The 25166-nt window shown below is 54.8% G+C and overlaps 2 protein-coding genes across 2 annotated transcripts; both read right to left on the bottom strand.

Moving 5' to 3' along the window:
* Positions 1 to 389: 389 nt before the first annotated feature.
* On the bottom strand, positions 390 to 5198 carry ANKLE1 (ankyrin repeat and LEM domain containing 1). Its single transcript, XM_075548749.1, has 9 exons — positions 5116 to 5198; positions 4877 to 5029; positions 4536 to 4641; positions 4326 to 4446; positions 3246 to 4001; positions 2969 to 3146; positions 2536 to 2695; positions 2312 to 2441; positions 390 to 2130 (listed from the first exon to the last, which is right to left on the bottom strand). The coding sequence occupies exons 1-9, from the start codon at positions 5175 to 5177 to the stop codon at positions 1958 to 1960; spliced, it is 1839 nt and encodes a 612-aa protein (XP_075404864.1). The 5' UTR covers positions 5178 to 5198; the 3' UTR covers positions 390 to 1957.
* Positions 5199 to 6423: 1225 nt separating this feature from the next.
* Positions 6424 to 15782, bottom strand: BABAM1 (BRISC and BRCA1 A complex member 1). The gene is made up of 9 exons (XM_075548739.1): positions 15635 to 15782; positions 14291 to 14629; positions 13294 to 13352; positions 11700 to 11820; positions 11354 to 11432; positions 9571 to 9595; positions 7752 to 7881; positions 7516 to 7602; positions 6424 to 6876 (listed from the first exon to the last, which is right to left on the bottom strand). The coding sequence occupies exons 2-9, from the start codon at positions 14615 to 14617 to the stop codon at positions 6673 to 6675; spliced, it is 1032 nt and encodes a 343-aa protein (XP_075404854.1). The 5' UTR covers positions 14618 to 14629; positions 15635 to 15782; the 3' UTR covers positions 6424 to 6672.
* Positions 15783 to 25166: the final 9384 nt, after the last annotated feature.

The raw sequence follows: 25166 nt of genomic DNA, 5'->3' as shown, positions 1-25166 counted from the left end.
TAGGGGATGTCCCCAGTTCTTCAGTTATCTCCTTACCCCCGACAGTTTCCATCTTTAATTCATGCCAGTGGTCTCAGCCAGGAGTGGTTTTAGCCCTCCAGGGCCACTGGCGATGCCAGAGACCTTTTTGGTTGTCACGACGGAGCAGGGATTATTGGCACCTAGCAGGAGGGATCCAGGATGCTGAGCCTCTCACTGGTTGTTGTACAACGGCGGGAAAAGGTCTGGCCAGATAACTCCGGGACCTCCTCAAGGGGATTCAGCAACCTCTCCCGTGACTGGCAGATAAAAGCAGACTGCGTCCACACGGCAAGGACCAAACTCTTGACCTTACACAGCTCATCGGGCAGCCCCCGCCAGATATCCAGAACCAAATGTCAATAGGGCTGAAGGTGAGAGGCTGGGTTCCAGCGAGTCCATCTAGTCGTAAGCGTTTGAGAGTCTCTGCACTCGTTTCCAGCGACGCGCTTGCATATTCCTGGGTTGATGCCATGCTGTCGCTTTATGAGACTTGGTACCCGGGAAGACCCTGATTTTATGCACAAGGGAAACACAAGCTCAGAAGTGCCCTCAGCTCTGTGCATACGGTGGGTCCCAGGCCCACTTCCAGAGACTGTGTCCTTCATCCCCAAACCAGCTGAACCAACCCAACCCTCCACCCCAGAGTTCAGGAACTGGCCAATGGAACCTCAACCTGTTACAAGTCCTGCCCACTGTGGGCCCTGGTTGGCTGAGCCATGATGATGGGCAGGTCGCAAACCCAGTGAAAGAGCAGCTCTCAAAAACAAAACCGAAAAACCCAAACCAAACTCACATCCAGTTGATTCTGGTGCATAGTGACCCCGTGGGACAAGGTAGAACTGTGCCTGTGAGTTTCTGAGACTCTAACTCTGAAAAGATGGCCCCATTTTTCCACCTTGGAGCAGATGGTGGTTTCAAACTGCTGACCTTGTGGTTAGCAGACCAATGCTTAACCACTATGCCACCAGGGCTCATTAAAAAAAAGCGCCACAGCCATTGGGTGGGTCACCTGCTCCTGGCCACCCATGTGTTACAAAGAAATGGCACCTACTGGGTTTTCTTAGCTGTAATCTTTACAGAAGCAGATTGCCAGGCCTTTCGTCTGCAGTGTCGCTAGGTGGATTCGAACCACCAGCCTTTGGGTTAGCAGCTGACTGCAAAACGGCTTGCACTACCCAGGCTCCTCCAAGTCTCTTGGCCCACTTGAGGAAGCAGCTTCTAGAATATGTAAACCATCCCCACAGACAGGACTGTGGGCACTGCAGCAACATCTACCCAGACAGAGGCCAGGCATTTATGGCACGTGATCAGTCTGCAGTCTGGTCACTCGGCTGCCAGGTTGGGAGTCATGAGCCCCTTCTTCCAGTAACAGAGACAGGCTCCAAGAAGCCAAGCCCTGGGACCCAGGTAGCGCCGTGATTCTGAGCAGGGCTGATCTCACCTCTGCCCTGTTGCCCTCCACAGGCCCCACCTGTACTTTGACACCACAGTCCACCCCTTTGCGCAGGAGAGTGTATTTTCCCTCCCGGGCTCCGAGTCAGGTCTTTGCTTGCATGTCCTGAGCAAAGGCCTCTCACTGTCCTTGGTGCACACTAAGGAAATTGGGTTCGCACAGAGAGGGAGCAACTAGTCTGGGAATGCAGTCCCTGAGTGTGTCTCTAAGAAGCCTCTGGCCTGCCCCACAAGGGGGCCCAGCAGCCCTTCCTGTAACTGGAAGATCAAGGTGGATTTTTCCCACATAGCAAGGAAGGACCAAGCATGCTCAGTTCCTTCCCTGCTTTCTATCTCTCCCAACAACTTCTGCGTCAGGATGTTCTCCATCAGGCCATGGGGCAGCCAGGGGTCCCCCAGCTACCCTCGCCTGCTGGAGGCAGGCATGGAGGCTGCTAGCTGCCGTGACAGCCAGGTCGGCCGAACACCCTGCTCCTCTCAGTGCTCAGCCTCGGGCCTGGATGTCCTGGGGCCGCAGTTCCCGCTCTCCCTCAGCCAGGAAGACAAGGAGGGCTCGGTGCAGGAGGTGCACCCCCAGGCGGCGCCGCCGGGTGGGGGGCCAGTTGGCCACCACTCCATAGCAGTGACCCTGTTTCTGATTGGTCAGCATCCGGATGCCTGGAGAGATTAAGGGAGGGTGATTGGACAGCTCAGGGACCACCCCCGGCACAAGTATGTGACAGTGACCCCTCTGTGTACTGTCCTCCAGTGAGGGTGAGCTCGTGGCGCAAAACGCACACATGCCCGCGCCCGAATACTGTGCACTAAACCAGTGGAGCAGCACACGCCAGGCACCCACCTAGAGCGTCCACAAGACACGCCTCCCGAGTATAGGCCTCCACGGCAATCACGTGCTGGAAGCAATGCAGGGAGACAACACCACGGCCACTGGCCCAGATGTCCCGGATCCGGTGTACCTTGGGGCAGGCCTATGGGGGCCACAAGGGGGGCAGGGTCAGGAATCGGCCTCCAGACTTCCACCTGCCCCTATCTGCCTGTGGCCCAGATGGGCCTCATCCCCACCTGCTTTCCTGGCCGCCCATGATGGCCAAGGGCCTCCCAGAGGTGGGCGTCCGGGCGGGCCCGTGTCCCCTTGCCCACGTAGAAGATGGCGCGGACGAATGTCCGGAGTCGCTCAATCGGGGTCAGCACGAAGGCTCGGCCTGGCAGGTCCTGAGTCTCCCTGAACGAAGGGGGCAGCTCAGCATGTGGAAAGTGAGGAGACCCAGCTCCCAAGATCACAGAGCAGCTCCAACCCCGTGATCAGTGACCCCATCTACAGTACAGGGTCAGAGAGGGCAACTAGTTCCTGGGGCCACTTTGGCACCATGAATTAGGCCCACCTGCTTTTTATAGGTAAGGAAGTGGATGGCCAGAGATGGCCGGCTATTTCTCTGGAGTCACACAGCAAGGAAGAGTCCGTCCCAGGAAGGGGGCTTCTGTTTGGGAGCCTCACCTGGGGTCCAGCAGCAGGTAGGTGAAGCTGGACTTGACCACCCCCTCTCGCCACCTTCTGGTGGGGTCAGGCCTCGCAAACTGCTGGGCCAGCGAGTCCTCGTCGGCCTGGGCATCTGGAATTCGGCCCGTCCGCAGGGCCTTGGCCAGCTCCAGGCTGTGCCCGGCAAAGTCTGGGCCTGGCAGGGGAAACTGAGTCAAAGGCGAGAGAGAAAGACAGGGTTCCCAGAAAGGTAGAACATGGGCTGGGAGATGCTGGGGACTCAGAAGTGACTAACCAGGCCCAGCCTTGGCTTCTTCGGGTCCATGGCGGGAGTGCAGACGGGTGGAGGGTGTGACAGGCTCTCCACAAACTCGGGGTCTCCGCAGCAGCTTCAGGTCGGATGCTGCAGGGACTGGTGTGCACCAGCAAGTGGGGGCGGGGTTCTTCCTAACTGTGGACTGCTCCTCATCCTCCGTTAGCCAGAGGGCAGCCACATCGCTATCTAAGGAGGTCTGGTCATCAGTCAGGAAGTGGAGGTCTGGGGCTCCCCCCAGTGGTTCCCGTGGGGGGTTCTGGGTTGGGTTGAGGGTAGAAGAGGTAGTGGAGGAAGAGTCGCTGTCTGCTGAGACCAGAGTCAGGGCCTGAAAGCAGGCGTTGAGTTCTGCCTGCCTGGCTCCCATTGGGGCTGGATTTGCCCTTGGGGAGGCACCCTGTGCCCCTGGCACCCACTCTGGGGAATGCACTTCAGGCAGGAGCCTCTGCACAGTCTGGGGCAATGACTTGGCCCTGGGGGGACTGTCAGGGCCTGAGTGCTCTGCTCCAGAAGCCTCCACTGCAGTGATAAAGGAGGCATTGGAGCTGCCGTCTCCAAGCCTAGGGCTCCCCTCCTGGTTGGCAGCCTCCAGGGGCACAGGGCGGTCAGGAGGCTGGGCAGCCTCGAGCCCCCCGTCACTGCTGTCCCCACCACCCAGCTGGGTCTGGAGCACTGTGGAGTCCCACGCCACCTCTCCGGCATCCGAGAGGTCAGCTACCACTTCATTTGCTTCAAGGCCTGGAGAAGGGGAAAGATGGGGGAGTCAGAGAGGAGGGGGGCTGGGAGGCAGAGATGTAAACAGCTGAGCCAGATGCACTCAGCCATGGAGGAGCAGAGAAGAGGGAGAGAGGCTGTGGGAGACAGCCAGAGATCTCTGGAAACCTGAGGAGCCAGCCATCAGAATAACCAGAGACCAGATAGAGGGAATAGTTGTAGATGACTAGAAACAGGCAGAGATGGAAACAGCCGCAGACAATGAAGCCAAACACTGTTGGAAACAGCACCCAGCGGACCTGTGGCACCAGAAGTGGCCCAGATGGTCAAACCAAAGGCCCCACTCACCTCTGGGCTCGGGCTTCGGGGTTGGCGCCGGATTCTGGGTCCCTGTCCTCAACGCCCGCAGGAGGCGAACGCAGTCCCAGTGTCCCTGCTGCTCAGCCAGGTCCAGTGCACGGAGCCCGTCCTGCAGCGGCGTGGTCAGCAAGGGACGCCCGCACCCCGCCCGCCCGCCCGCCCGCTCATGCTCCACCTGGGCCCGCGCTGGGTCCTCACCTGGTCACGCAGCCCGGGATCAGCTCCCCGGCTCAGCAGCAGCTCCAGGCCGGGGCCACAGCCCCAGGCGGCCGCCACGTGCAGCGGGGTCAGTGCTTCGGCCGAGCTGGGTGGGAGACCCGGTTGGTTTCCCGTGTCGATTCCCCTCCCCAGACCCTGCCTTCAGATGGAACTCTACGCCCCCCTTTAGCCCCTGGGCCCCTCAATATCCGGCCCCCACCTTGCCCCGCCCTGGACCTGCACAGCCCCACCCAGAGCCCGGTCCCCGCCCTTGGGTCCCAAGCGCCACCCTCCTGGGAGCCTCCAGGCCTCGCCCCCCGCCCCGTGCTCAGTGGCCTCACCGGGCGTTGGGGTCCCCCCCGCGCCGCAGCAGCGCCCCGAGGCAGCGGAGGCCGCGCGGGTGCTGCGCCCCGGCCGCCAGGTGTATGGCCGCTGCGCCGTCCGGAAGCACCAGGTTGGGGTCGGCGCCGCGCCGCAGCAGCTGCTCCACGTCCCTGCGGATCGGATCGGATCGGATCGGACCGGGCCGGGCCCTGCGGCGTCAGACTGGGCCGGCCCCCCGCCCCGGTCCCGCGCTCACCGCGGCTCCTCGGCGCGCAGCGCTGCCCGAAGTAGCTGAGCCAGCGCGGCCGCGGAGCCCATGGCCCCGCCGTGCCCGCGCGCCGCGGGCAGCCCTCTTCCCGCCCCTCCCCGGCGCGCATGCGCCCCGCCGCCGGGGATCCCCGCGGCGCCCCGACCCGCTCCGCGCGGCATCCGCGTCCACATCGGGCTCCGCGCTCGCTTCAGTGCTGCCGGGGCCGCCACGATGGGTGCAGCGCTCCAGCAGGGGCCTGGGGCCACCGATAAGAGCCCGGGTGTGCCTGCCGGTATCAGGAGACGCGCCCTGCCGGAGGGGGTGGGGCTTCTATTGGAGATCTGGGGTACCCGCAGTCTCGAAGTGTCCCCAGAACCCTCTGCTGGGGGAACCGCTGTGGGCGTGTGGCTTTGTTTGCCTTGGGATGTTTCCAGCGCCGGTGGCCGCACAGAGTAGAACTGCTGCGTGAGTTTTCCAGGCTGTGGCCTCTCAGGAGATCGCCAGGCCTTGCTTCCTGGGTGCCTCTCCGCACTTGAACCAATAATCATTTGATTAGTAGTCAACTACTTCACCATTTGCACCACCCGGGGACTCCCCATAACTGTTCCCAGCCCAGTGTAACAGGGGCGCCGGTTGGGCCTCCACCCTCGGACTCTGGACCGGCTGCTGTAAACGCCACAGAGGAAGGACAATACTTTGGGGCTCAGATTCTGGGCTCTGCCGTCCGTCTGCTCTGAAAGGAAGAAGTTTCACTCTGAGGCAGTTACACAATTAAGCCATTTCCTGTGGTGCCAAGACGGCCTGGCTGGTCTCTCACACGATCCAAAGATGTAGCTGAATGGTAGACCTGCGATTTGTCCCCAAACCCTCGCCTCTGAAGAGCACCCATTGGCAATCTTCCAGTCCCGAAGAGGCAGGGCCCACCAGAGGCAATGGCTCATGGGGTGTCACATGGCCCAGGCAGGGCCAATCAGTGCTGTTGGAAGAACCGACACTTCACCAGGCTTGGAGTTTGGGGGTGGGTAAGGGGCACTTCATTCCTATGCAGGTTTGGAAGGCCGGGCACACTGGACCTCAACCTTGTCCAAACTCCTGGATACAGCCTGGCCTGGAGCCATCACAATGGACCTCTCTGCTCCCCCCAAGAACTGACTACCCATTGTCATCCACGTGCATGATAGGACACAGTAGAACTGTGCCTTGGGGCTTCTGGGAAGCTAACTGGGCGTGGACAGCCTTGTCTTGCTCCTGCCGGGCAGTGGTGGGTTCAAACCTGCAACCAAGAGGGTCCCAGTGAAGACAAGTAGACCAGAGTTCCAAATTCTCGATTTTTAAAATTTTGCGGCAAAATCGCGTGCGAGAAACCAAGAGCTTACAGCGGACTTCAACTGGGAATGGGGTATCAGTTGGGGAAAGTAGAGGGTGGGTACCCAAAAGCCTAGGACCCCTTGAAATGCCCTGGGTGCCTCCTGGAACACCTCCCCGCCCCCTCGGGGTTCCAGAGAGGCCAGTTTGAGAAGTCTGACTTTGGGCCACACAGGAAAGCTGAGGGTTCTGACGGACTCAGACAGTGGCTTCGACCTCAGTGGCCTCGGCCTCCTCCTCCAGCAGGCTGTAGGACGCGTGGCTCTGGCAGGGCCGCTGCAGCGGGTGTGCCAACAGCTTGGCCATGCAGTTGTGGAGCTCCAGGGCCGGCCCGGCCAGCGCTACCTCGTACTTGTAACTTGTGCCTTTGGTATCCAGGCTGCCCATGAAAGCAAACATGTCCTGGGGGCAGGGCAAGGAGAGACTGATCAGCCAGGGGTTCCCCTGAATGGGCCCTTCCTGCTCCAGGGGGGCGTCCCAGAGAAGAGGACCTCTAGGTGGGTTCTGAAGGGTCAAGTCTTCTGTGGCGTTTGGCAACCATGTCCTGTCACCTCCCATCCTCCCCTCTAGGTCAGACGCAAACACCCCCTAACCCTCCTGCTGCTCCTCCTTGAGAAACAGAAGGGCCTTTTGAGTTGGGTATTGAAGGGTGAATAGAAGTCGGTCTCCACTTTGTGACTGGGGAAACTGCAGCTCAGAGAGGTAAGGGGCCCACTTGTGGTCCCACAACTAATTCAGGGCTCAGGTAGGAAAGACTAGGAGAACCTAGGCCGGGCAGGGAGGCAGGGTGTTCCGGGAAGATGGCCCAGGGAAGAGTCAGAAAGGGAGGCCCAAGGAGAAGAGGCTGAGAGGAGGGAGATGGACCCAGTGAGGCTCCCCGGCCCAGTGTCTGGGGGTGGTCACCCTGGGCTCACAGTGCCCATGAAAGCAATGGTGCTGGCTGATGGGCTGGTATGCTCTCACGGGGTCAGGGTTCCAGAGTTGGCACACAGAGATGGGATCCTCCTGGAGGGCAGTCACCTAGCCGCTGTGGCCCCTCACCTTCCAGCTCATTTCCTCCTCCTTCTCGTCGCCACCATTGTGGATGTACACCACGTCGAAGAAGAAGTAGGGGCACTGGAACATTTTCTGCAGGGAAAGGAAGCATGCCAGCCTTGGCCCCCAAGGCCACAAGTCTGAACCTGCCCTCCTGCTGCCACTGGAAAGTCCCTCCTGGTGTCTGACCACCACCTTGCTCACTGCGGGTTTCCCTCCCTCTCCTGGGCCTCCTCGCTCACCTTCATGGGCTCTGTCAGGGAGAACTGGGGCTGACAGGGGGGCCGGCTGTAGACGAGGATGGTGCGGACCACATACGGGGGCGGGATCGTCTGCACGTTCTCAGTGACAGGCAGCTCTGTCTTCTGCAGGCTGCAGAGTTGGGGGGAGATGTCAGGGACAGGTTGGCACATACTCCAGGGGTCTCTTCTGCTCATCACCCCCCGAGAGAGCCCACCTCCTCACCAGGTATACAAAAGCCAGGTTCAGGGTTGTCTCCGAGCCCCTCCCCTGGCTCTTCCTTCTGCTTGTTGCCCCTCCCCTGCCTCACCTACTACTCCACTGAACTTTTCGCAGTAGAGCCTGGAGCCTGCTCGGTCACCCTTAGGAGCCCCAAGTGTCCACCATCACTGCTGAGCTGGAACTGCTAGTGATACTTGTCTCCTCCACCAGGCCAGCAGCGTGGAGCAGGGCCCAGATCTATGCTAAGTCAGAGCCCCCTGTAGATCCCACCCTGCCTGGGCAAAGGAAGGGGCCTTAATATATAAAAAGCAAACCTTATCAACAAGGGAAAGAAAGCCACCATCATAGAAAACGGGCAAAGGCTACAAATAGTCAAACAGCCAGAGGGATATTCAATGACTTAAAAATGAACATAAGGGGAAAATATTGATCAGTATTGTGTTCTATATATTTTTGCCACGTCTTTTTTTTTTTTTCTTAATGAACAGAAAGAGGCTCAAGGAAAAACTTAGCCAAGCAGCCAGCTGCCTTCCCCACCTCTCGGAGGGGCGGGTCCTCTAGCAGCAGGATCAACCCTAGTGCTGAGGAAGCCGTGAGGGGACTGGCCTCAAGTGCAGACACTGCGGGGGGGGGGGGGGGGAGGTTAGCTTCTGGAGAAAATGCTTTGGTGAAAGAGCCCATCAGAATCAGAAGCAGGGGGCTCCCTGATCTTGGATGTCCTCCTTTGGGAATTTACGCCCAGGACTCATTTGCAAGACTGTCAGGTGGCTGTCCCGGGCGGAGATGGAGTAGAGGTGAAACCCGGGAGGAGGTTCACACAGGGCAGCAATCAGACTCACTTTTGACCTTTTGAAAGGGAGGGAAAATTTAAAAGCAGGGGAACCGACTCCAAGGATCTACATGTGGCCTCCTCCCTGGGGGGCGGACAGCAGAAAAGTAGGTGAAGGGAGACGTTGGACAGGGAAAGATGTGACAAAATAATAATTTATAAAGTATCGAGGGTTCATGAGAGAGGGAGAGTGGCGAAGGGGGAAATGAGGAGCTGATGCCAGGGGCTTGGGTGGAGAGCAAATGTTTTGAGAATGATGAGGGCAATGAATGTACAAACTTGCTTTACACAATTGATGTGTGTATGGATTGTGATAAGAGTTGTATGAGCCCCCAATAAAATGATTAAAAAAATTTTAAAGTAGATGATTTCAGAGCAGAGTAAAAAGCCTCAGAAAGGTGAGTGTGTGTGTGTGACAGAGAGAATAAAGTTTTATTGGCACACCCCTCTGCTCGGGGATGATCTATGAAACCAGAACTGAATGAGCTGCCCGGCTGCACTCTGAATCATTTGCCTTTGCACGGAAAAGACTGCCCACCCCGGATTAAAACAAGCAAACAAACCGGGGTGGTGGAGTGGAGGAACATGGGGGAACGTGAGACCACTGAGACTCGAGAAAGAACCTTTGCCCCCAAAACTTTCAGGCAGAGAGTAGACCAGGGTGGGGGAGGCCCTGGGCAACCTTGACCATAGCTGTGCCTTTGGGTCTTGTCCCCACAGGGCACCCTTCCTTCTAAGGGGGGGACCCTATTTTCTCCTCAGGGACTTACATGAGGCTGAAGAGGCCTTCAAGGTCTGGCGGGGGTGTTAAGGAGAAGGCAGACAGCAGCACAGGGGTGCGCAGGGCCAGGGCCCAGACCCTGGGAGAGTCCAGATCCAGGCACACATCTGCCAGAGATGCGACTTGTGACCCAGGCCAAGTGGCTGGCTCTCTCTGGCCATGTTTCCCCTCAGCGTGGCTCAAGCACAGAACTGGCACTGAGGGGCCTGAGGGTTTGGGGGGCCTAAGGCTTCCTTCCCTTCAGGGTGGGAGCACAGCTTGCACAAAGGGCGGAAGTCCCATCTCTCCCACCGCTCTCAGCCCCACCACCCTCCCCCCTCTGGCCCCAACCCTGCTACTTTTTCTACCTGCGGGGACCAGGGGTCAGAGTCTCAGTCTGGGGCAAGGCTCTGGTCAAGACGAAATAAAGACCAGATTTTAATGTTCAACTAGAGTCCCCGGGTGGTACGCTCGGGTGCTAAGTGCAAGGGTGGAGAACCCAAGCCCACCCAGAGGCACCTCAGGAGCAAGTCCTGGTGACCTGCTATTGATTTTCATAAAGAAATTCCCCTTATTAACCACAGTGAGGATGACAGGAATACGTATGTGTCAGTCAACCGGCCCACAGAGGGAGTTGGGTGATCAACTTGGCCCACGGCGTGCTGTGCCGGAGAGCAAGTGCAACTGTTCAGTCTCCTGCGGCCGTTTTGAGCGCCTGCTGTCTACCTGGCTGGAGTAGAGGCTATGTGTTGGGCTGCCAACCCCAAGGTCAGCAGTTCAGAACCACGGGCCGCCCCTGCAAGGGACAAGGATGGAGTGTTCTACTCCTGCCTGAAGTTGCAGGCTCAGGAAGCCACAGGGCCAGTTTCACTGTCTGAGGGAGCTGCCAGTCAGCATCGACTCGATGGCGTGAGTTGGGGTTTTTGGTTTTTTGTTTTTTTTTCAGTCATCCTTGAGCCCTAGTGGCGGAGTGGGTCGTGCATTGGGCTTCTAACCACAAAGTCAGCGGTTCCAAGCCGTTCCCCGGGAGAAAGCAGAGGCTGGCTGCTCCTGAAGAGATGTACAGCCTAAGCAAGCCTGGGGGGTGGTTCCAGGCTGTCCCCGAGGGTCGTCATGAGTTGATGGCGGTGGGTTTGTCACGGAGGGCGGCTGGTGGGGACTGGGAACAAGCTGTTTGGGGGACTTGTCCTGAGACTTCCTTCCCAGGTACTCTGGGGGTTTGCGGTCTGCTGTTTGCTGGTGGGTGTCAGCCGCCATCGCCCCACCCCCGTTACAGAGCGGACGGGTGCTGCACCGGGTGGGCATCTTTAGGGAAGCACATCACCAGGCTTTTCTTGTGCTGCACCACGGAGTGGGTTCGCCCCGTTCGTGCCACCCAGGGAGGGCTCCTGGAGGTGCACACGGCGGCAGTCCATCAAGACCAGGTGCTGAGTCTCCCCCAACTCCCGGCACCCCCAAGTGTGGCAGAGCGGAACTGCTCCATGAGGTTTTCTTGTCTGTGATCTCTAGAGAGCATTTTGCTGGGCCTTTCCTGCATGATGCCCCTGGGGGGGGTGGGGAGGTGGGAGGGGTGGTGGTATTTGAACTGCTGACCTCTGGCTAGCAGCCAAGTGCAAACCTCTCCCCACAGTCTCCTCGTCCTCCTTTTAAAGGACGGGAGACTGAAGTTCAGCGCTGGGATCTGGACCAGCCCTTGCCCCGACAGACAGGGACACGACACACACAGACACACACACACACACACACACACACACACACACACACACACTCGGGGAACCCCCTGGGAAGGATACTGAAGGTGGAGCAAGAGGCGGTCTCCAGGTCGTAGAGGCAGCTGCACAGTTCTCGGGGGTCAGAGGTCAGGCCTGACAGCTGTAGGAAGCAGAGGGCTCAGTGTGTGTGTGTGTGTGTGTGTGTGTGTGTGTGTGTGTGTGTGTGTGTGTGTGTGTGTGTGTGTGTGTGTACACGCACACGTGTATGTTGGGAGTATTGTTCAGGCCTCGCTGCCTCCCCTCACCCAGGCTGTGTCATTGTTCACCACCAGAGGGCTCAGTGTGCTAATGCGTGTTAGAGGGGGTGTGGGGGGGAGTGTCCAGGCCTCAGGCCCCCCTCACCCTCCGTGTGCCCCAACCCCCTCACCCAGGCCGTGTCGTCATTCACCACCACCAGGGCGAACTCGTGGCTCTTGCAGATCTTGTGTTTGGTCCGAACGAACATCTCGATCATCTTCTGGGAGACGTTGAGGGCGTTGGTTTTGGAGCTGCAGGGCGAGGCCAGAGTCAGGGGTGCTGAGGCAGGGCCTCCTGGATTAGGGGACCCTGGCACCCCTTGCCCATCCAGCTGGGGGGGGGCCTGCCAGCCCCATGGTGACAGCCAGGCCTGAGCTTCCCAAGCTCCCAGCAGGGACCATGGGGCTGCCCAGTGCTCTGACCTTGCCCTTCAGTCCTGCCCCAGCTCTGCTAGACCAGGCATCTGGGCACAGGCACCAGTGAGGGGAGAGGAGGGGAGGGCAGGCTCCCCCTCAGGATGACCCACAAGTCCCTCTGGCTTCGCTGCTGGAGCCTGCAGACTCCAAACAAGGACTTTGGGGTCAACCGGGCCTGGCTCCAAATCCCATTTTCCTCCCTGGCCCCTGAGACCTGCTTCTCAGAGCCTGTTATGACCTAGATTGTGCCCCCCACCTCCCCAACAATCTGTGTTGCAAATTTTAGCCCCTCGACCTGGGGATGTGCCTTGCTTTGGAAAGAGAGCTTTCTTTGTATGATCGGCGTCGGGCAGCAGAGGGGATGGGAGACAGATGCCACCTGGAGGTCCCCATGGGGCAACTCTGACCCCGGTGACTCCATATTGGCAGGGTGGACTAGGGGCTTTCGGTGGGGATCTTTGGGCAGCAGATCGCCAGGCCTTTCTTCTGAGGCACTCGTGGATGGGTTTCAAGCCGCCAGCCTTTTCATTAGTGGACATGCCGGAGGAAGTGCACTACAGAAGCTCGAAGAACCTGCTCCCAGAGCCAGAGGAGAGAGAGCGAGAGCGAGAGAGAGCGAGAGAGAGAGAGAGAGCCTTCCCCTCCAGGCGGCCCCTCCATTCCTGTGCCCGCAGCCCGAGGACACTGAGAGGGAGCGGGCAGGGGACAGAGGGTGCGAAGGATCAACTGGATCAACACGCAGCGCTAGAAGCCACCCTGTCAGCCAGGCCACAGCCCGATGGAAGCCTCCTTGGGGGGTGCACTTCTCATGGGAGTGGGAGGGAGGGAAACGACCCGGGGGCTGGAAGCTCCCATGCTCTGCTCCCTCGCCCTCCTGCTGGCTGGGACTCTGCACCCGCGGGCCGGGTGACCTTCCTGCATGTGCAGCTGTGAGTCTGCAGAGGGACTGCTGGATTGTGCCCTTCCTCCGATGTAATCTCTTCTCCACACCGAGTGTCACTGCGTTTGTTTCTCCCGACAGCCCGGCCTAACACGGAGGGGGATGATCATCTACCTTTCCCACAAGCCCCTTCTTCCGAGTGGGTTCCCGGTCCCGGGGAGACCTGCTCTCTCAGTCGATTCCCTAGCGACCTAACATCCCAGCTCGGGTCCACAGCGGATGGGCCCTAACCTGGATGGAGGTTCCACCTGCCTCGGGATTCCCTACGTGCCAGCCTCCAGCTGGTCCAGGGAGCGCTGGTACTGGACGCCTTCGTGAAAGCGCCCCTCCCCAGCCGCGACCAGGGCCCCGGCCCCAAGATGTCTCACCCGTTGAAGGACTCCAGCTTTGGCAAGGACATTTCCTCGGACAGGTCCAGGCAGATGATCTGCAACGGGGAAGAGAGGGTGGTGAGGGCGGGCCCTGGGCCCTGGGCAAGGCAGCGCCAGGCTGTGGACCCAGCTACTCTCCCCAAGCAGCCCCTCTGACAAGGCGGGGCCTGGGTTAGTTTCCATCCAGTACGTTCCAATGTAGAGTGACCTTCAGACTAAGGGAATGAAATGCTGCCAGGTCCTGACCCTCCTTCACAAGCCCTGGTCTAATTCCGTCCCTGGTGTGGGTTTTCCTCAATGCGTTGTCTCTCTCCTGGACCGACCCCCGGGGCTTGGTCTTGTGACTGTCTTTCCTGATGGCTCCTTCAGAGTGGTGAGTGGAAGGCTCCCCGCCCTTGCTTCCAGGCACATTCCCGCTGCATCTCCTCTAAGACTGATGTGTTGTGTGTCCGGCAGTGCCCTGAATATGCCCTACTCTTCACCTACACCACAGTGTAGCGCTTTTGACAGGACTCCACGAGCGCTGGTGGCACGGTGATTGCAAGTTGGGCTGCTAACCCTAAGGTCAGCAGTTTGAAACCAGCAGCTACTCCTAGAGAGAAGGATGAGGCTTTCTATTCTTGCCAACAGTGACAGGAAACCCATCGGCGAAGTTCTCTACCCTGCCCTCTAGGGTCGCCACGAGCAGGCACGGGCTCGATGGCCATGAGTTTGGGGTCTCCTTTTGCACTGCCAGCATGCAGGTGCATGGACAGTGAGTTAAAAAGACCACAGCCCTTGGGTCAGGGGCACCTTGGCCACCCCTACCTAGCCGCTCGTTTTAGAAGTCAGGGGCTCAGAGAAAAGAGCACTCAATCAGGGGTCCAGGTTGATGATCCTCTGACACAGAAACTAGGAAATGAGGGGCTGGTAGCAGAGGGCATTCTGAAAGGCAGGAATGTGTAAGCCAAGACACACCAACCCCTTGGAGCCAAAGGTCTAGCCTCCCACTTACCACTTTCTCTGGACAGTTGACCCTCGGTGTCCGCACCTGGACCTCAGGGGCTGGCGGAGGCACCTGCCAGGGCTTGGGGCCGGCACCTGGTGGGTTGGGGGTCCCATCATCAACGCTGGCAGCCTCACCCTCGCCCTCACTGCGACTGCCCACATTGGCCTGGGCCCCCAGGGCCCTGTCCTCGGCACCCTCTGGGTTGGAGCGGGTGCGCGGCCGAGGCTCGGCTGACTGCTCTTCCTCTTCCTCCTCCTCCTCCTCAGTGGGGCTGCTGGGCTCCGGAACTTCCATAGTTCCCGTGTGGCTGAGTTCAGCAGGGGCAGGGGACATCAGGCAGAGGATCTAGGATAGAGGACAGGACACGAGTTTCTGGCTGCCTGTGAGAATCACCCCTCTCAGAGCCTGAGCCTCCTCAACTGTAAAATGGGAAGCTTTTCCAGCTCCCTGGAAGCCTGGTAACGTAGTGGTTACACTGGGATGGGTCAGGCCAGCAGTTTGAAACCACTAGCCCATCTCCAGGAAACCCACAGGGCAGTTCCACCCTGTCCCACCAGGCTGCTATGGGTCAGAATCAGCTCGAAGGGAGTGCGCTAGGCTTTTGGGTTTGTTTTCCGGTAATCTTGATCCCATCCCCACTTCCTTGGAGAACATTCTAGCCCCCTGGCCACTGTGATTAGCTCAGAGGGATGTGCATATGACCCAGCAGAGGTCAGAAAGGGGTAGCCTGGGACTTCCAATGTTGCCATCAGACAAGGGGCTCTCCTTGGGTGTGCAGGGCTGGCCTGCCCACACCGAAATTGCCGGACAGGTTTGAGTACCCGGATCCAGCCGGGCCTGAAGCTTGCCAGTTCTAGTTCAAGCCAGTAATATTTCTTGCTTGCTCAGACCAGATATGCACTGGGGTTCCCGTTAACAGAAACTGAAAACTTCGTAGCGAATAAAACAGCTAAACTCCTAATAAAACTTTTTTTTAAAGAAAAAGAATAGCTAATATCTAGGATTCTCCTCCAAAGGCGCTGGGACGTGCCGAGAAGAGGTAAGATCTGGCTATTGCGCGTCCTTTTGGGGAGAGACAGGTGGCAGGCGGAAGTCTGCCTCTCTGGGTCATGAGCGCGGGCTGCTCGAGGTGGCCTCAGAGAGCCTTGAAACGCCTGCACCCACGCCCACCAGCTCCAAAAACAGCTGCAACTGCAGCAAGACGGACGGAGGCTTAGACTCCAGGAGAACCTGCAGAGCTGTAGGCTGTAGCCTCCGAGCAGGGGCAGCGGGAGATGTGAGATCCGACCTAGGGCAGCTGGACCTCTCGGGATGGGCCCCACACGCTCTCACCACCCAATTTCTGCTCACCGAAACCTAAGCCGGTCTCCCACTCGGCCTAGGAAGCAGCCATCTTGCTAACAGAAAAATGACGTTGGTCCCGCCGCAAGGCCCTCTGGGACATGTAGTTCACCGAACGTCGGGGTCAACGCAGCGGTTAGCCGGACGCGTCTGGAGAGGCCTTGGAAGTTGATAGGTTGGGACTGTGCTCAGAACGTAGAATATGATTGGCTGGAGGGTAGCCTAGAGGGCGGGATCTTGAATGTGACAGGCTGCACTGAAAACGCTATCTGCCACGTGATTTGTTAAAGCCAGGCGAGCTTGATTAATGTTTCTGGACGAACCAGCTTGAACTGGTCCCTTCCTCGACCCTGATAGGCTGAGAAGCGGGGTGTCTGAGCGACGCTTTTAATGCTCAAGAGATGGAGGGCTGCAGTCCGACTCTGCCACGCGGGGGCGCCACGGGTCAGAACCGACCGGACCGTCGAGGACGCCGCCGCCCTGGGAGTTGGGTACCAAGGAGGAGGCTTTAAACCGACTGCAGACGCATCCGTGGACGAAGGGCTTCTCGCTACGTAATTAAAGTAAAAGATGGAGGAGGGCGAGCTTGCAAGGTGATAGGCTGTTTGGGCGGCCTGTAGTGTGAAAGGCGGGCCTTAGTTGCTGATTGACAGACCTGCCCCGGGAGCAGCGTGGGGTTTCCAGAGGCGCGGTGGGCGGGCCTGCCCTCCAAGCACGCTTCATTATTTAGCCATATTCCTTCATTTACGTTTATTAACATAGATTAAAAAAAAAAAAACTAAAGCCGATTTCCAACCAGCGCATGGTAAAATTGTGGTTGGCGTGAAAGTTCACAGAGCGAATTAGTTTTACATTCAACAATTTATACACATTGTTTCATGAATATTCATTGCAATTTAAACCAACTTACAAGCATGCTTTTAATTGTGACAGTGGCACGGGGGCAACCACTCGCTGCGCCACAGGAGGGAGATGTACCCTCTTGGGAACCCTATAGGGCATTCTGTGGTGAGGAGGTGGTTCTGACTCATAGTGACCCGAGAGACCACAGAACAGAACAAAACGTGTCCCCAGCCACACCATTCTAACAAGTGTTCATAGGCGTGAGCCCCTTGTGGCAGCTACTTTGTCAATCCACCTCCCCGAGGGTCTTCCATGGTTTCTTTGCCCTCTCCGTTGCCAACCGTGATGCCCTTCTCCAGGGTCTGTTAACATACCCAGAGGACATCCGATGCAGTCTTGTCATCCCTGCATTCTACGGAGCATTATGCATGAACTTCCAAGGCAGATTAATATTTTTTCTTTTGGTAGTCCAGGGTGCAGTCAATTATTTGTCTGTGCCAAAATTCAAAAGCATTCATTCATCTTTGGTTCATCCATATTCCTTGTCCAACTTTCTCATGCTTAAGGGGCTGTAGAAATACCCTGGCATTACACCTTAACAGGAAAAAGGTGAATAATCCTACCAAAGAATAGACATTTGTTCAAAGATGACATCCAGGCAGTCAAGAAATGCATGGAGACAAGCGTGTAATCTCTGATCATTCAAGAGATGCAATTCAAAACAATGACGAGATAGGCTAGATCAAGGACACTACACACAGTAAGACTTTACGCTCCAGAGAGATGACTCACAATGTTCTCTAACATAAAATAACAAAGACACCTCTAAGGTGAACCAGAGGCATATTTGAGACATAGATATAGAAATGGATTGGGGTTTGCACTTAATCCTAGCTCCAGTTTAAGAACTTAGTCCTTATGAAATGGCCCTGCTCAAACACAGAAGATATGGGTGCTATAGCAAGGCGTGATGAAGAAACTAGATGGTGCCCAGCTATCAGAACAATAACAACCGGGGTGGGAGGGAGGGGAAAATGAGCAGCAGATATTAAGGGCTCAAGTAGAAGGCAAATGTTTTGAGAATGATTATGGCAACAAATGTACACATGTGCTTGACGCAATGGATGTATGTATGGATTGTGATAAGAATTGTATGAGCCCCCAATAAATTAAAAAGATAGGGGGAAAAAAACAATAACAACTGGGGTCTTACTGGCTTTTTTCCCCACCAACCAGACCTCTAAATGAGGCAACAACTAAGCCCTCATGAACGAAGTACACCATCCTCTGTGATCCAAGGATTGCAAATAATATCTAAATCCAAAAGGGTAATGGTGTCTGTGCTAGGCAAAGTTTTCTGAAGAAACAAAACCAGAACACACACACACACACACACAGATATATAGAGAGGTTTATGCATCAAGAAGGAACATAACAACTAATTACTCCACACAGCAGTACAGAGGGCTCAGTTCAACCCACTTTCATGGAACAGTTAATAAACCAAAAGTCCTTCAATTCACATGGGCTGTCAGATCCAAGGTCAAGGAAGTGGACAGCTGAGTCCACCCTACAGCAAGGCAGGCAGAGTCTGCCCACAGGAAGCAAACAGCAGGGGGGTCAGCAACAGTCAAGTAGCACAGGAGCTTAACAAAGCAGGCCCAGATAGGATATCGAACCACAAGCAATGCAAGGCCACAGAATCCACCAGCCTCAAGCTCAAGCAGTGTACACACCAGCAGATTGAAAGAGCAGGTCTTAAAGGAGCCTCAAGCTCTAGCAACATGATCCATGGGTGTAGCTCACAGGTGGAGGCAGAGAACTAGCTAAAGCAGCAGCGTGCAGATTCAAACACCAGAAAGCAAGGGAGCTGGGGGCGGGCCTTGCAGAGTTATTTATCTCTTTGGCCTCCAATCAAACTTCAACTTGACTATTCCCACATGTTCCTATTGGCCAGGCTGGCACAATAAACCTAACTATCACAGCTTCCAAGCTTAAATTGTGAGATTCTGGTGTGTGGAAGCCCCAAATACATTTGCAAGATCTATACATAGAATAAGCCTTCAATGATTTCCCTCTGACCATAATTGAGAGCTGCGAATAGCCTGGTTATCAGACACAGGGTATTGTAGAGACAATTATAGATTAAAATGAAAAATATAACTTGAAGAAAGAAAATGTTTTGAGAATAATGATGGCAACAAACGTGCAAATGTGCTTGATACATGGATGTATGTATGGATTGTGATAAGAGTTGTATGAGCCCCTAATAAAATGATTTGAAAAGAAAAGAAAAAAATATGACTTGAATAATTAAAACTTTATCATTAGATCTCCCTGTTGAAACATTTGAATTTGCGCTGGTTTTTAATATTTTCTCTTTTCTTTCTCTGATGTGTTTTGTTATTGTTCGTAGTCTTCTCTACTCTCTGTTATGTGTTTTCTATGTTTTCCGGTGTATGAAACCCAGGATAGATTAATCTATAGAGACAATGACTAGATTAAGGGTGGTGGTAATATAATCTGTTGTCAATTCAAGAGGATTAAGAGTGAAGGGGTGGAGTTTAGCCAGTGAATCAGGTGGCAGCTTGATGACCTCATTTGGAGGTGCTAAAGAGATGAATAGCTCATTGGAGGCGGGATCAGGTTCACTCCCTAAGAGATGTTGTAACTGACAACACACATGGAGCTACAGTAGTGCCCTGAGCTGGAGGAGCCACGTGGAGACCCCTGCCAGCACTGAGATGCTTACAATGCCTCTGTATCCACAAGACCTCCCACCCACTGGCCTTTGATTTTCCTGAATTCTGCATCATTGCATGTGTTTCCTGAGTCTGAAGAAGACTTTCTAGATTGGTATCAGACATATGGGCTGATATCAGACTTAGGGACTTGATCTGGACTGGGCTGGGACGTTTTCTCAATATTCAACTGTTCTTGTATAGAAAGTCGTTACACACCTATGAGTGTCTCTGAATGCTTCTCTAGTCTGCCTGGACTAACACATAAGGACTCCTGGGGAATTCGGCAGGAGGTTGGAGGTCATGGGTAGCTAATAACAAAAGTACAAGAAGGAAGAAAATGCTTTAAAGCTGACTATGGTAGTGATTATACACTTCTTGATCTGACTGAACTGTTGAATTATATGATGTCTGGATTGTGTCCTAATAAAATGGTTAAACAACAACAACAATTACAAAAGATAAGCTACTACCTCATACTGGCGCTGATAGCTGTGGGACACCAGCCCCCACAATAGAATGCGTCCAAGGAGAGGTTTTGTAACTGAGTGAAATTAAAGAGCCATCAGACAAGATAAAGCATGGGATTGATCACCTCCCAGAAGGCCATGATCTCAGCAGCCAGATCCATGCAGAGAGAGAGAGAATATATTTTTCTTTTTTTTAAATTCAATTTTATGTATTTATTTTTAATCCTTTTATTGGGGGTTCATACAACTCTCATCATGCAACAGGAAGGGGACGAGCTAGGGGTGTGTAAGCAATAGGAAGGGGAGACACTAAGGGTATGCATGTGACAAGATGGGCGGAGTCTAGATTCAAGATGGCAGCCTAATCTTGGTCCTACCTGAGTTGGCTTCTTGACCTTGTCTTTGGGCTCTTCTTCAGGGGAACAATCCACTCTCCTTATCAGAAGGGAGCGGCCCCACCTAGGGTCGGTGTGATAGCTCTAGCTGGCTGATGACCCTCAGGCAGATAACCTTTAAGCAGTTGACCTCCAAGTGCCTAGTCGATTGACCATGTATGAGCAAGCAGCACCTTAGGTTTGGATGGGGTGGGTGGGGTGGGTGTGTGTATGGGGAAACCAGGGGAATAACTTTTCTTTTTCCCACAGGTCTCTCCAGATAACAAATCCAGAGTACAAGAAATGAAGCCTCCCCACCCTTGCCTCTAAGGAGCGTTCTGGCTGTATTCTTGCAACACAGATGGGTTTGTCCTTTAGCGGGTGGAACTTTCGGCATTCTTCTCCAGCACCACAGCTCAACTGCATCCATGCTTCATGAGTCCTCCTTAGTCAGTGTCCAGCTCTTACACGCCTGTGAGCCATTGGAAATCCCATGGCTGGGTCAAGGCATCTCGTCCTCAAGGTCACATCCTTGCTTTTCAACACTTCAAGGAGGGCTTGTGCAGCCGACTTGCCCAGTGCAGTGTGTTGTTCGGTCTCTCGACGGCTGCTTCTATGAGCACGGTTGGTGGAGCCAATCCAGACAAAAGTCCCTGACGCCCCCAGTCTTTTCTCCATTTGTCATGATGTTCCCCATCGGTCCAGCTGTGAGGATTTGGGTCTTGATCATGGACTTGTTATCCAGATTGAAGGCTGCTTGGTATATCGCCTGAAGAAATCAGGACCAAGACAGGGCCCACCCATGTTGTGGCAGCTGTACTCACAGGAGGAAGAAGGCGGAGGCCATCTCACTGCCCACAGGCTGAAGCATGGGTAAATGAACTGGGGTCCCTACACACCCTGGACTGCCAGACGTTGCTCAAGAATTGTGATGCAACTCAAGCGCTTCATGACATGGATGGATGTGGAAGGCGGGTAGGATGCTGTGAGAGGCCAGACAATTTCATGAAGACAAATATTGTGTGATCTCACTGTTGCAAAAGAAAAGATGAAGATTTGAAGGCCAGGTGGAGGCTAAAAGGAAGGGGAAGGAAGGAAGAAGGGGTACGCACCGTCATTCCCACATCTGGTCAATAACGACGTTCTCAACGGCCAGACACTGTTCCCTTCCCCCACACCAGCAAGGAAGGAATCAACAGCATGATGCCCAGTGTCGGTGAGCATGTAGACATAGGCCAGTGTTCATTCCTGCTGGGGGGAGCTCTCTGGTGGTGCAGAGGTTCCACATTGGGCTGCTAAGGACAAGGTCGGCAGTTTGAAACCACCAGCTGCTCCACAGGAGAATGGCAAGACTTTTTATCCCCCTAAGGAGTTACGGTCAGTTTAGGAAACCCGCAGGCACAGTGCTGCCCTGCCCTGTGGGGCCACTGTGAGTCGGAATCAACTCAGTGGCAGTGAGTTGGGTTTGGGCTTGGGGAGTTCACCCGACCATATGGCTGTTAAAAAAAAGAGTCCTTATGTAGGCTTCAGACTCTTAAGGAGAGGACGAGGAAGGACGCCTGCTGTCACTACTCGCCATAAAGTGGAGCCTGCCGGCTGCTCTGTGGCAGAAAGACAAGGCTGTCTGCTCTGCTCACATTCCCAGTCTCAGACAGCCTCTGTATGAGCTCGACATGGCTTGAAATCGATTCAGCGGCAGTGGATTTGGCTTTTTTCGTGTAAGTATTGACAAAGGGGGCCCTGATGGCATAGCGATTATGCATTGGATTTCTCATCCCAAGATCGGCAGTTCAAAACCACCATCTCCTGGGGAGGGGACGAGCCAGTCAGGGTGCAGGGTAGCAACGATGAAACATACAACTTTCCTCTAGTTCCTAAATGCTTCCTCCCCCGACTATCATGATCCCAATTCTACCTTACAAATCCGGCTAGACCAGGCGATGTACACTGGTACAGATAGGAACTGGAAACACAGGGAATCCAGGACAGATGATCCCTTCAGGACCAGTGGTGAGAGTGACGATACAGGGAGGGTGGAGGGAGGGTGGGTTGGAAAGGGGTAACCGATTACAAGGATCTACATGTGACCTCCTCCCTGGGGGATGGACAACAGAAAAGTGGGTGAAGGGAGACATCGGACAGTGTAAAATATGACAGAATAATAATTTATAAATTATCAAGGGTTCATGAGGGAGGGGGAGAGGTGAAAAAATGAGCTGAAACCAAGTGCTCAGTAGAAAGCAAGTGTTTTGAGAACGATGAGGGTAACGAGTGTACAAATAAATGTGCTTTATACAATTGATAGATGTATGGATTGTGATAAGAGTTGTATGAGTCCCCAATAAAATGATTTAAAAAAACCAGTTAGTCTCAGGAACGTCACAGGGGCAGTTCTACCCTGTCCTACAGGGTCACTCACTGTGCATCAGCATCGATGGCCTGGAGTGAGTGAGTTTTTTTATTGACAAAGCCTGAAGGAACAGGAAAAAGATGTTGGAAAAGAAGGCACCCAATGAGGCAGGCAGTTATGGTTCCGAGCAAGGATTACCCAATTCTACTTTACAAATCCGGCTAGACCAGAGCATGTACATGGGTACAGAGAAGAGCTGGGAACACAGGGAATCCAGGACAGATGAACCCCTCAGGACCAATAATGAGAGTAGCGATACCAGAAGGGGAAGGGGAAGGTGGGGGAGAAAGGGGAAACCAATCACAGCAATCTACCTATAACCCCCTCCTTGGGGACAGACAACAGAAAATTGGGTGAAGGGAGATATCAGTCAGTGTAAGACATGAAAAAATAATAATAATTTATAAATTATCAAGGGTTCATGAAGAAGGAAAGGGGAGGGAGGAAAAATGAGGAGCCGATACCAAAGATTCAAGTAGAAAGAAAATGTTTTTATGGATGTATGGGTGTGTTTTTAAAAGAGCTGTATGAGCCCCCAATAAAATTATTACCAAAAAATAAGAGCAGGGATTACACTGCACATGCTTGCCTCCAAAACATGGCTCTACCTTTTACACATTCAGTGATTCTTTTTTATATATAATTTTAAAAATCATTTTATTAGGGGCTCATACAACTCTTATCACAATGCCTACATACATCAATTTTGTAAAGCACATTTGTACATTTGTTTGCCCTCATCATTCTCAAAACATTTGCTCTTGACTTAAGGCCCTGGCATCAGCTCCTCATTTTTCCCCTCTCTCTGATCCCCCTCCCTCATGAACCCTTGATAATTTATAAATCATTCTTTTGTCATACCTTGCCCTGTCCGACGTCTCCCTTCACCCACTTTTCTGTTGTCCGTGCCCCAGAGAGGAGGTCCCATGTAGACCCTTGTAATCGGTTTCCCCACATTTAGTGATTCTTAAATACTTACCACCTTTGATATATTTGATGATTCTTTTCTTATAGTGAGTCTTGACAAATTCCTTAAAGTCCCAAGTCTCCTGGTGAAGCACAACAGCCACAAGTGCATCGCGATGATGACAGTAGCTAGTGGTGCGTCGTGGGGAGGGCTTCACGAGCAGCCGGAACACACAGTCGGTAAAACCCACTATGAACATGCAGTCGATCCCGGTGGGTTAATCTTCTACTTAGAAACTAGCCACTCAGTGCGCTTCTGAGCACAGGCTCTTTGTACAGTAGGGTGGGGGGGCGGTTCGAGTGGCGTCCACTGGGTCAGAGAAAGAGGATCTCCCCAAGCTGGCCTCTTTGACTCAGGAAAGTCGCTGTCTGCTGTAGCAAGAAGGGAGGGAGGGAGTGGTCAAGCATCGGCACCGCTCGGCCTCTGTATGGTCTCAGCCCCGGCCACAGTGTCTAACTGCCACGGGCCAGCTTCCATGGAAACATGGGCATGCGGTAGGGGGCAGAAGTCAAGAGGTTTCACACCCAAAAAAAGAAGGGTGGGTGGGACGGGGGAGAGGAAGGGAAACTAAGTAAATAAGAAATAGCTTGGCTTGGGTCAGGGGCCCTTAGTCCTCCGCCTGCAAGCTTTGCTTCGTGACACTTGTCAGAGGGTTCATGCAGCAGACTTGCCCAATGCTGGCGATGCGGCGCTTGATTTCCCGATCGCTGCTTGCAGGCGGCGTCCCCGGGAGCTGGGGATGGGTTTCCGTCGGTAGCAGAGCGTTTGGTCTCTCCTGAAGTCCGTCAGGCACATGCTCCCCTCCAGCCCCCAGACCACGTTGTGTCCAGTTACCTTGATTATTAGCGGAACCCTTCGACCTGCCCCAAACCAACTGCCCCGCGTCCACCCCAGCCCCAGGACACCCCGTGAGGTCAGAGTAGAGCCCATGGCTGATTGTCAGGCCTTTCTTCCAGGGCACCTCTGCCCGACCTCTAGCCTCCAACCTTTCTGTTCACCACTGAGCATGTGCCCAACCGCAGATGCCGAGCCCACTGCTGTCGGGTGATGCCTACTCATTTCAGGGACCCTATAGGACACGCGGAACTGCTCAATATGGTGTCCGAGGCTGTAAATCTTTATGGGAAAAACACAAACAAGCCCAGTGACGGTAACTGGGGCTCCAGCATAAGAACAAGCCGTGAGGAGGGTGCAGGACCAGGCGGGGGTTTGTTTTGTTGTTCTGCACCTAACAACAACAAATCTCTCCCACGCAAACCTCGATGTCTTTCTTGTGCGGAGTGGCAGGTGGGCTCCAGCGCCCTACCTTTCACTTAGCAGCCGGGTGCTTTAAGCACTCCACCACCTGCCTCCATCTGCCACCTTCTGACCCAATGACAGACTGAAGGGGGTGTTTAAGGGGAGCCCTGAAGGATGACTACTTCTCTACAGAAAGAATAAGAGCACAGGCACTCCAGGCAGAGGGGGAGCTTGGGCAGAGGCTTGGAAGCACCTTGGGGCAGTTAAGGAGTGGAGTGGCATGGTGGGTCATGTGTTCGAATCCATTAGCTGCACCACGGGAGGAAGCTGGGGCTTTCTACTCCCATAAAGACTGACGGCCTCAGAAGCCCACACAGGCAGCTCCACCCTGTCCTATAGGGTCACCAGGAGTCGGGGTCTACGCGATGGCAGTGAGCTTGGCTTTGAGTATGGGGAACAGTTTCATGTGCCAGGCACCAGCCAAGTTGGGAGGGAGG

The sequence above is a fragment of the Tenrec ecaudatus genome, chromosome 1 (genome assembly GCF_050624435.1).
Source record: "Tenrec ecaudatus isolate mTenEca1 chromosome 1, mTenEca1.hap1, whole genome shotgun sequence".
In the NCBI taxonomy this organism is placed as follows: Eukaryota; Metazoa; Chordata; class Mammalia; order Afrosoricida; family Tenrecidae; genus Tenrec; species Tenrec ecaudatus.
Note: the sequence above shows the minus strand (reverse complement) of the source record. Positions and strands in the feature narration are given on the sequence as shown.

Bases quoted from the DNA above. Each gene is read 5' to 3' on its own strand.
- ANKLE1 (XM_075548749.1), bottom strand. From the start codon at position 5,177: ATGGGCTCCGCGGCCGCGCTGGCTCAGCTACTTCGGGCAGCGCTGCGC. The intron at 4,002-4,325 runs GTGAGTGGGGCC...CCCCTTCTCCAG, and splicing joins CCCGAAGCCCGAGCCCAGAG to GCCTTGAAGCAAATGAAGTG. The intron at 2,131-2,311 runs GTGGGTGCCTGG...TAATCTCTCCAG, and splicing joins GTGTCTTGTGGACGCTCTAG to GCATCCGGATGCTGACCAAT.
- BABAM1 (XM_075548739.1), bottom strand. From the start codon at position 14,617: ATGTCCCCTGCCCCTGCTGAACTCAGCCACACGGGAACTATGGAAGTT. The intron at 11,821-13,293 runs GTGAGACATCTT...CTCGCCCTGCAG, and splicing joins AAGCTGGAGTCCTTCAACGG to CTCCAAAACCAACGCCCTCA. The intron at 9,596-11,353 runs GTATCCTTCCCA...CACCCCCGCCAG, and splicing joins CGCCTCTTGCTCCACCTTCA to ACCTTGAAGGCCTCTTCAGC.